General features: G+C 48.2%; 1 protein-coding gene across 1 annotated transcript in view; it reads left to right on the top strand.

The window, feature by feature from the left end:
* Positions 1-537: 537 nt before the first annotated feature.
* IPPK (inositol-pentakisphosphate 2-kinase) overlaps positions 538-10,873 on the top strand; it is a 50,986-nt gene continuing 40,650 nt past the window's right edge. The window contains exons 1-2 of the mRNA XM_069476277.1: positions 538-722; positions 10,772-10,819. Of these exons, the coding sequence (XP_069332378.1) occupies positions 642-722; positions 10,772-10,819 (129 nt within the window). The 5' untranslated portion in view covers positions 538-641. The remainder of the gene's footprint in view (positions 723-10,771; positions 10,820-10,873) is intronic.

Here is a 10,873-nt window from a genome sequence, read left to right as displayed (position 1 = left end):
TCGAGGTTCTCAGGCAAAAGCCGCACTGGGGAGTCCACTCGCCTCGCCGAACCACATTTCCTCGCGTGGGAAGTGTGGACAATGTTTTCTACCTCTTGGGACTCTGCATCAGGAAACCCTATGAGCATACGATGGGTAACATCCCATTCTATAGAAGCGCAAGCCGAGGCTCAGAGACGCCAAGCGCATTGCTCGGGTCCTACGACTTAGCGTCCCGCGTACAGGGCACCCCGGAAGCCCAGACACACCAGGTCACAGCCGGGCGCCAAACAGCCGCCACCTCCTCCCGCCAGCTTCACATCCGGCACCCAAGCCGGAAGCCTCTTTTCCGGTTCCCAAGACCGCGCTCCGGAAATGAGTCATCCGCCAGCACCTAAGATGGCCGCCGACCTATCCGCCAACGCTTTCCGTGTATGGAAAGTAGGCGCGAACCCGGAAGTTGCCCGGCTCGGCCATGGCAGCCGCCGGGGGCGTGGCTTCCGGCAGCCCGCGCCTCCGAGTCGCGGCGGCCGGGTCTAGCGGGGGCAGCAGCTGACAGGCGCTCCTCCCACGACGGCCGCGGTTGGTGCCCAGCGAGACGGGTGGCCCCCAGCTCTCCTCCCCGCGTCCCGGCCCGCGAGGCTCCAGGGCCGCGCTGGGGCATGGACGAGGGGAAGATGGACGAGAATGAATGGGGGTACCACGGCGAAGGCAACAAGAGCCTGGTGGTGGCCCACGCGCAGGTGAGCGGCGGACGGGAGGCACGGGTCCGGGACCTCACCCCGACGGCGAGGGCTCCCCGTTCCTCCCAGTATCCCCCCGGGGTCGGTTCCGCGTCTCTCCCAGTACCTACCTCCTCCCTGGTCGGTCTCCCTCCGGTACCCTCCAGCAGCCCCTGAGTCAGTCCCCTATTCCCCCAGTATTACCTTTCTTTCTGGGGTCTCTTCCCCGTTTGCCCAGTACTCCCCTTCCCCTCGGTCGGTCCCTTGTCCCTCCAGCGTCCCCTTCCCTGCCCCGTCGGTGCCACGCGCAGCCTCACGCGGTGCCCGCCCGACTGCCAGGCCGCAGTGGGGCGGAGATTTAGCCGCTTGGGCAGCACTGGAGGAAGAAGCAAAGCGCCCAGAGTGCTGTTGATCCCAGCACAGAGGGAATTCAGCCTCGTGAGACCAAGGAATTGCTGTTCTTCATGCTGCTGCTGTTAATAACGGGACATCGCCCACAGGTTCTCCCCCTCAATTAATTTGAAGGGTTTCAAACCCTTTCTCAATTCAGTGAAGGTGAGAGTTTCGGGAACTGCACTAAGGACTCCCAAGGTGAATCCACGAAGAGGAGAAGTGTGTGGATTTGTGTGAGGGCCCAGATCTTTGACATTTTGCTATCTGATACAACCACGCAGGAATGTGGTGTGCTGGAGGAGGGTGAGAGGGAGGCAGGGATAGGTGTCAAGCAGGGAGGGTGTTAGAGCATGCTTAAGATCTTTAGATGAATTAGTAATGGACAAGGCTAACCTGAAGTTGCCCTTCTCTTGTGTAGTCTAAGGTTGGGCAAAGTGAGGGATAGTCCAGTCTGAGTCTCTTTTGTTTTCCGGTTACTGTGCTGTTCCCCTGAATCCTTTTCTAAAACAAGTACTCATCTTCCAATTCCTTAGTAAGACTGGATGTTGTATCTCTGCATTTTAGAAGGCTTCTTTTCACGGGGGCTGATATATTAAGTTTCAAAAGTAGTTGCAGATGAAGGAGCAATTTCCAGACTGAAAGCAAAAGGACATGCAGGCTTTGAAGAGTAGAGGCTTTGGTGCAGTCACCTCTGGCACTTGGATCCCTTCTCTACTGTCCCCGGCAAGCCTATGTCCACCACCTTCCTTGAGCAGGCATCTCCAAGGCAGCCTGGCCCTGCCCTGTTGCACAGATCCCATTGTTAGGATTGCATCACAGTCATTAGACTGCTGTGGGCCTATGCTATTTGTTCTTTATTTTTAATCTAAATTTGCTTTACTATGCTCATTTCTATTTGGTGGTGGTTTTTAGCTCATCATTTGAAATTGAAGATTATCACTGTAAATAGTCTCATAAAAAAATATTTTCCCACCGAGTTTGCCTGATGTATGTAAACTGGACCATGCTGGGTGTTGAGCAGCCCAGAGAAGTCCTTGTGCTTGGCCTGGGCCTTGGCCTTGAGCCTGGCCTGCCTGCTGTGTCCCGTGGCATGTTTACTCTGTCTGAGGACCTAGGAGGAGAGAGTGAGCCCTGGGAGGCAGTTTTTCAGGGCCTGTTGTGCCTGAGGGGAGGGTGTGTGTCAGTGGGGTAGAGAGAAGGCAAATTAGGGAGAACAGGAGGAGTCCCTGCTTCTGTGGATGCTGAGCATGTGCACAGCCTCCCTCCCTTCTGGAGCCAGTTGTGGGAACAGGTACACCCTGCTTCTCTGCTCAACTTCTCAGATCCACTTCATGCAGTTCAAGAGAGAGGGAGGTCTTTGCCAAGTTTTTCCAGATAAGAAAGGGTCACTTTCCATGAGAGGGAATCAGCTGCCCCTAGAATTGAATGGTCCTGTGTCTGTCCTTTCCTTCTCTGCAGTATGAGAACACAGTGCATGTTCAGACAGCTGCCCTGAAGCCCATCTTGTGGGAGCTAGGGGTCTAGATGAGGAGAGCTGCATGGTCTTTCGCTGTCAGCAGTAGAAGAAACACGGTGATGCTCCTTTTGTGGTGTGAAAACATGGAATGAGAGTTCTGTGTGCCTTCTGTAGAGTACAGGACTTGTAGAAAATGGGGCCTGGGGGTGGAGGAGCTAAGTGTGGGCTGTAGGGGGTTGGGGGTGTGTTCAGGGTAGGCAGAACGGTTAATGGCAGGCCATCCCATAGAGAGGCATTTTAACTATGTTGCTGACAAATCATGATCAGCCCCTTCACTCAAAGGCTGCCCACATGGCCCTGGATGATTCAGATTTTGCCCGTCAGGCCCCATTCTGTTATTGTTTGGGACAGCTGTGCACTTGACCATTTCCCAGGCGCCAGTGCCCGCTGTGTTCTCTGCCCTGCATGGTACAGACCCTCTGCCTGGCACATCTCCCACTAGGTGTCGAGCCCCAAGTGTTGGATTTTTCTCCCGTGTGGCATCTGGACTTGCCTCCTTCACCTTTGGCTTGTTGGTTTTGGCTCAGCATCCTGTCCTGTGAAGGTCACTTTAAGTCTTGTTTGTTGTTCCATCTCTTAGGTGTCTTCGGATCTGAGTCGTGCCCTTGCCTGGGGCACTGAGCCCCCTAAGGACCACCTCGGCCTTTGGGTGCAGGGGTGGACAGTGGCTCACTCTTGTCATGACCCTAAACTGCTGTGACATTTTCCTTCCTATTGACAGAGGTAACATGAAAGACTTTGCCGTTTAACTGACCTGCCAACAAAAAGCATTTATGAAAAGTATGAAGAAAGCTGCTCATTTCCAGTCATTCTGGTTTTGTAACCTTTCTGAGAGTCTGAGAGCTTCAGATCATTTCTATAAATTGTTTTGGTGCCTGTTTGGTGTCTGGGGTATTTTGGTGTTTGTCTGGTATCTTTTTGGTGCCTGGGGTATTTGTCTGGGCCTAGGAGGTGTGAAGGTTAAGTATTCAGGAGTCACCATGCCCGGCCATCTCACTGTTTCTCTTCTCATCTTGTGTTTTAGGATTTCTGGTTTGTAGATCATCTTTTTTTTTCCTTTCTTAAAAATACAGCATTATTTTTTATATCAGCATTTTAATAAATTGCTGATTATTTCATAGTGGTTGGATTAAGTAAATTATGTTATATCTCATTTAATATGGAGAAATATTTGCAATGTTAAATGGAAAAAGCAGATTATAAAAGATGTGTACTGTGAGTGTAATTACAAATTGATTGGGAGAAAATACATCAAAATGTTACAAGTGGTTATGACTTTGTGACAGTGTCATGAATTATTTTTACCTTTTTTTGTTTTTAGCATTTTCTAAATTTCCTTCAATGAATTACAATGTTATAATCAGGAAAAGCATTAATTTTTTAAAAGTTCATACTCTTTGATCTACTAATTTCTGTTCTAGTATTCTATTCTAAGAAGGTAATTAGAAATGTAAATAAAGACCTTACAGACACAGATATCCATTACAGAATGACTTACAGTAGTTCAAGTGGAAAGCAACTGTCTCATCTTGTAGGACTGTTAGCGTCAGTCACACTTCCTACTGCAGGTGCTGGACACACATGAGAATTTCTGTTCTCTGCTTTTTTTCTAACCATATGGCATATGCCTAAGCCCTGGGCCACTCCCTTCTTCTTTTTTTTTTTACCTGGACCTAGTTGAAATAGTCTTAACTTTCTGTTGCTGTTAGCATTTTTAAAAAACCAGTGACCTATTCTGCATATGAGATATTTAATGGTATTTTTATAGGCTGCTATAGCTGATGTGGCTTCTTTCTTGGTGAGTTTCTTTCTTGTCATATCTGAGCTCATTGGAGAGCCCTGCATATTGCTCCCACTTTATTGATTTCTTTATTTATACCTGCAGTTGTATGGTTAGGATTTGTTTATTTCTAAACTGCATGCCGTTTGGTGATTTCAGCCTTGTGATGGTGCCTCCCTAACATGCGGGTGTTTGTTGGTTTGGGGCTGGCTCACCTCCCTCTACTTTAATGTCTTCTGATGCTTCCTCTTCCTTGGTCAGAATTCAGTCAGAGCAACACCTTCCCGTGACTTCCTCTGTCCCCTGAGAGCTATGATCCAGGAAGATGAGGCAAGTGTTTCTATGTCTTCAGAGAGCAAGGCTGCACTTGGGGCCTGGCCACTAGTGCCTTGCGGGTGTCATGCAGCCAGGACAACCGGAGGGCCCCAGGTTTGCACGCACTTCCCTGTGGCTCTCACTTTGGGCTTCCATGCAGGCCTGCTTCCTCTTTACATGTGGTCAGGCTTTTCATGGCTGTAGGGATCACGGCACTATCCCAGTCGTGCTCCAGTGTGCCTGGCCCCCCATACCTCTGCCCAACTTCAGTCCTGTGCCAGATGCTGTGAGGTTGAGATAGAGCTGCAGAAGCTTAGGAAGGATGTGACTTGCCTAGGTTGGACAAGAGCCGGTACCTGCTGTGCCCACTCCTGTCTGGCCTCCTTGGTTTTTTTACCTGCAGTGTACTGGACTCCCTTCCTCCACAGGCATCTTCCGACGTCACATCTTCATCCTCCATTGAATCAGCTTTGTAGTCTGTCTGAGGCTGTAACTTCCCCCTGAAGCCAGGCTGCACCATTGGGAATGCCTCCTGCCAGAGCCCAGCACCATAAGCCCTGCTTCTTATCCCCTCTTCAGTCCTGCAGGTCCTGGAGATGCATTTCTGGTTGTGCCACCAGAGGTCAGCGACTTGGTTACCTCCTGCCCCTGGTGACTGACAGAGCCTGAGTGGCCTCCTTGTCTGGCTAGGGCAGAGCAGGCTGGGGATGAGGAGGATCTGTAGGGAGGGTGGCCTCATGAGACAGGATGTTTGGGATCCCCTATGGCTCCTGCCTGGGAGTCATCTTCACCATTCTGGAGAAGCCAGAGTTGAGTGCAGCTTCTAGAAGGCTGGGCAGCATCCTGAGGGATGATACCTGCTGCTGTTCTGTTTTTGTGTCTTCCCTTCCCATGAAAGTTGCTTGATGTCACTTTTCAGGGGTCTTTTGGGGGCCCCCTTCCTGGTTTGTCTCCTCACCCTGATGGAAGAATTGACTTCGGCCCCTATTCTTTGACAGGAGTCTCTGGGACAACTGCTTTAGTGGGTGACACCCCCTCCTCCCCAACATGAGTGCCCTGTGGGTGGCAGGCAAGTCCTCCTCTTCTTTCCTGATAGGTTCTCTAGTTGGTAGCCTTAATTCCACCCATAAGGTCCCTCCCTTGGCCTTCACATTGGCAGGTGTCCTTTTAAATTCTTGTTTCTTTGTGGCTTTTTATTTAATACCAATTATTGCTTCTTACCTCTGCCCAGAAAATATACAATATTAGAAGCAAGGAAGTTAAAAACACCAAATATTTCCCCATTAAGAAAATAACTTTTGTTAATACTTTGGTGCACTTTCTTCTAGTATTTTTCTAATTATAGTCAAGTATTGCTTAACAATGGGGATGCATTTTGAGAAGTGTGTCGTTAGGTGATTTCATGTTGTGCAAACATCAAATCTAAATGGTAGAGCCTACTACATACTTAGGCTGTGTGTTGTAGCCTGTTGCTGCTAGGCTACAAACCTGTATCACGTGTTACTGCACTGACTACTGTAGGCAGTTGTAACACAATGGGAAGTATTTGTGTATCTAAACATAGAAAAAGTGCAGTAAAAATACGGTGTTATAATCTTCTGGGACTACTGTCATATATGCAGTCCATCTTTGAGTGGAACATCGTTATGTGGCACTTGATTATATATGCTTTTATCGGGTAGTTAAGAGTACTATGTGTTTCTTCTGTTCTGGGCTTTTTTCACTTAACCTTACAGCACAAACATGTAGAAAATCCTTCACACACATCTAGGTAAGGGTGGTCAGGGTCTTTCCAGTCTTGTATTGTAGGATATCCATGTGGTTGGACTTTGCCGAATGTTTTTGTACCTGAGTCTTCGCACTTCTGGCTGCGTTCTTGGGTGGATCAGGCCCCTTGGCACATATCACAAACTGCTTTCCACGTAGCTGTGCCATCTCCCCTCCTGCTGCAGCCCAAGACCCTCTCAAGCCCTGAGCAATTTTTATTGAAATGTTTTTTGCTACTTTTTTAAGTGACAAGTTGTGTCCGTTCACTTTTTACATTTTGAAGTTATTTAGTGCGTGTGTGTGTGTGTGTGTGTGTGTCATTCCTTTTGTTCTTCTTGTTGGTTGGCTTTTTCACCTTGTTAAAACCCTTAATTCTCAACTAGTTTTCCAAGGTGTGAGCTTCCCTATTACCAAGACAAAAAGGTGTGGCTAAGGCCTTGCTTAAGTGTCCGCTCTTGTTAAGAAACGCCCCGGCCCTCAGACTGCAGAAATGTCAAGTTCCTCCCTTCATTTTATTGTTAATTTAATCTAAAAAAAAAACACCAGATTTTAATCTTAGCCACTAGACTACCAAGGGAGGTTCCTCTCCTCTAAACTTACCCCTTTTTTTCACTTTTAGCATTTTATCCTAGACATTAAGAAGAAGGTAAATTTTAGACATCTGGTTTCTGATACTTGGTTTAAAAGGAAGAATCATTTCCTCCAGAACTGGTTAAGACCTGGTGAGCTGGCAGGAGCTTGGAGCCTGTGGGGTGGGCTCCTTTGTGAGAATTCCCCGGGTGGCTGTGTCCATCCTGCTTCTCCAACCTGGGTGCCTCTTGGACTCATTGTGTCTTTCTGCTAATGAGACCTGGTACAGGGTTGATTTTTCACCTGTTCGCTATCATCCACCTGCATGGGTGTTGTGGGGCCCTGTGGCCTGCGTGTCTCTGAAGCCCTCTGCCTGGCACTCCCAGGGCCCACCCACCTCAGCCAGCCCAGCCTGGTTGGGCTCCTCACATGGAGCAGTTGGCACTGGTTGTACAGGGTAGACGAGCCAAGTGTGTCTGAGCATTGGTATTGATTAAAATTGGCCTTTAAAGCCGATACTTCAGTTCCCCTGGGGGTAGGTTGGTGGGTTTCTGGTGACAGTTTTTGGATGGCAAATGGGTGGGTGGAGAAAGCAGTTTTCCTTGAAATGGACATATCTCTACATTCAGACTTTCTCAGCTGGTCGAGGTTCTAGGTCCCTAATGGGAAGGGAAAGCAGGAGATTTCCTGTGAGTGACAGTAGGGAGGCTGAGCCACTGATGGACATGAGAAGGTAGGGCTGGGAGGGCAGAGCTGCTGGGCCTCTTTGGGCTTTGCTGCCGAGGCCTAGAGAGGTCTGTGCCCGCACCCTCCGTTGGGGGCAGCTCTCCAGCCAGCGCCCCCAGCCCCTGATGGGCGACTCAGCAGGATCAAGGAGACTAACACTTGGAAAGACATGGAGCCTCCCTAGGGCCCAGGCCCTCCTTGCAGCTCTGACCTTTGGGGTTAAGGCCTTGATCTCAGGCTTGTCTCTAGGCCGAGGTTCGGCCGGCCAGCAAGGCAGGAGCTGATTCTCTGAGACCTGATCTGTCCTCATACAGCCTCACTTTCCTCATTCTGTAAACTGGGACTCGAGTTGCCCACCCTGGAGGGAGAGGTGAGTGGAGATGATGAAACTTAGGGGTGTAGCCTGGGGCCTGACATGCCGGTGCTCAGCACCTGCTGGTTATTGTTATTACCTGCAATAATTATTATTATTGATCTTGTAAGTACTAATGGGAACATGTTATTTATTATTGTGATGTTATTTATTATTGGCAAGAAGGAGTGAGGACTAAGCCCTGCGGTTACTTTGGCTCTGATGTCTTTTTCTCCTGGGACCCGCATATGATTTTTCTTTGTATAGTGCCCTGTACAATTTGGTTTTTCAAAATTTTCTTCTAGATAGACCAGACAATGGCTTTCTGAATTAACTAATACTTGATGTTAATGGGTTTTTTATGTGTAATAATTGAAGGAAATCTGTAATTTCTATTTGTAAATAAAAAGAAAAGTCCAGTTTTTCCTGCCTTTACTAGGAACACAGTGACATGGAACTTTGGAAATCTGAGAATGTATTAGCAGGGAACGCTGCCAGGTGAGGGGGGTTCCTATGTTCCTATAGTTGGTATTTCTTTTCATGGGCCCACAGAACTCCTTCCTCTGAGGCTACAGTGGGAAATTCCTGCTATGAGAAAGCTCGTGAGTATTGTCCTGGCATCACCCTGCTCAGGACTGCTTAGCCACAGAGGTCTGTTGTGCAGCTGATAGTCAGTTCCTTGGAAAATCAAGAGAGACCTTGCTTTCCTCTGTATGCCGTAGGACTCTATTAGGAGAAGCTGGCGGTGAGTAGGCATGGCTCCTGCGGCTGGGGGCATTTGTCCTGCATGGGGGACGGAGCGAGAGCTTGTTCCATGGCAGCATGGGTCGGTCTGTGCTGATCAGGGATTTAGTATGTTTTCTCATTGCTCTTATTTCATTTTTTTTCAAACATCATGACAGAAATCATTGTGCTTATTTCAAACATGACAGACTTACCCTGGTAAACTAGTTAATTTCCCTCAATCGCACTTACACATTGTTGGTAGCAAGTTGCTGACAGCCCGCCAGCTGTCAGAGGAGAGGTGTACTGTATTGGGTGCCTCACTGTTGGAGGAACTGATTGGGCACACTCTTGAGCAGAACAGCACCATCAGGTCCAGGGGAGGAGTGGATGTACTTTTAGGAGGGTAAGTTTCTGGGAAATTGTTTAGAATTAGTATTTCTGCAGATCAGCTTCTGTCTTTCCTCGAATGTTGATGGAATTATAGTTCTGTTAAAAAGGTCCTTACCCAGTTGATTCCCATGAGTGATTGTCGATGCCCACCTTGGACTTGGGGAGGGGACAGCAGCAGCATGCTTGGCATTGACCATGGCTTCTGCAAGTCTAGGCTTGGGGCTCAAGGAGGGGACAGCTATCCAGCAGATGAGCAGTGAACCAGGTACACAGCGCCGACTGGGAACTGGAACTCAGTAAGAGGGGGCCAGGGCCCGGGAGGCCCATACTGGGCCAGTTGGGTTTTAAGAGGAGTAGTGTGCATTGTCTGGGGGGTACCGTGTGGAGTTGGCAGAGGAGAGTGATTTGGTTTCTGCAGGGCCTTTGTTGCTCCTTAGGCATCTTTTAGTCTAGCACGTTCTAAGCCCTCTCCAATGTGTCCTGCTTCCTTCCACCCCTGCCGAGGTTTTGTCCAGTGGCCCCATGGCTCCTGACAGCATCTGTCCTGCACCCTTGCAAGGGATGGAGCCCCTACCAGGCACATTCTCCTTCCCACATATAATATATGTTATTACAATGTATTTTTTTGACCATTAAATTGGAATATTCAAAATAAGCAGAAATTTAAAAATTATTATAATTGTTGCTACCTGGAGATGTTGTTAAACTTGTACTGAATGTCTTTTCAGGTTTTTTCATATAAACAGATAGTGCACTTCAAAATTTTTATTTCAAAACTTTAAGTGTAACATACCTACAGAAAAGTGTTCAGATAATAAGAGTGTAGCTTAATTCTCACAATGTAAGTGGACCCATAATCCCAAGACCAGTCTCTTTTAGAACCTTCCTTGGGGACTGTCGCTGCATGTCCTGGGACGGGCACAAGGGCTCAGTCTTACCTGTTTTGGACTTTATGTAAATGGAATTATGCCCATATGTGTGTGTGTGTATGTGTGTGTGTTGTGTATTTTTTCTTTTTATGAAAATGGGCTTATTCTACAAGCCCTATTCTGTAACCTTTTTCGTTGAGCAATATATGATGACTGCACATCTGTGTCTGAAATAGTGATCTTCCTAATTTTCTTGTAAATGACTGCATGGTATTCCATGGTTTGAAATGTGTCCTGCTGTATTTAAGCATCTCACTATTATTGGACATTAGGGTTGTTTCCATTTTGTTTGGATTTAAACTGTGCTTTTATACAAAGTAGCTACAGTCTTTTATGCTTCCTTCATTATTTCCTTAAGATAAATTCCTGGGAGTGTCCCGGTGGCTCAAAGACTGCAGACTTTCCTGGTTGCGCTGTCGCCCAGCACGCCTCGATGTGGCCCAGCCTTGGCCTCCTCTTCCTGGGGGCTTCCGAGCCTTCTTGCTGTGGGCTTTGTCTGCTGAGGGCGGGACTCCCCAGGGTGTCCCAGCTCCTTCTCCATGGCCACAGACCCCTGTGCCCGAGCTTGGGCCAGTACTAATCAGACTTTGTTTTGTCTTCCAATAGCGCTGTGTTGTGCTGCGTTTTCTGAAGTTCCCTCCAAATAGGAAGAAGGTAAGATTGGTGAGTTTGCCACCTGGTCATTCACAACATTTACTTAAGAAAACT

The sequence above is a fragment of the Eulemur rufifrons genome, chromosome 7, assembly GCF_041146395.1.
Source record: "Eulemur rufifrons isolate Redbay chromosome 7, OSU_ERuf_1, whole genome shotgun sequence".
Lineage (NCBI taxonomy): Eukaryota > Metazoa > Chordata > Mammalia > Primates > Lemuridae > Eulemur > Eulemur rufifrons.
This window is presented reverse-complemented; position numbering and strand designations above follow the sequence as displayed.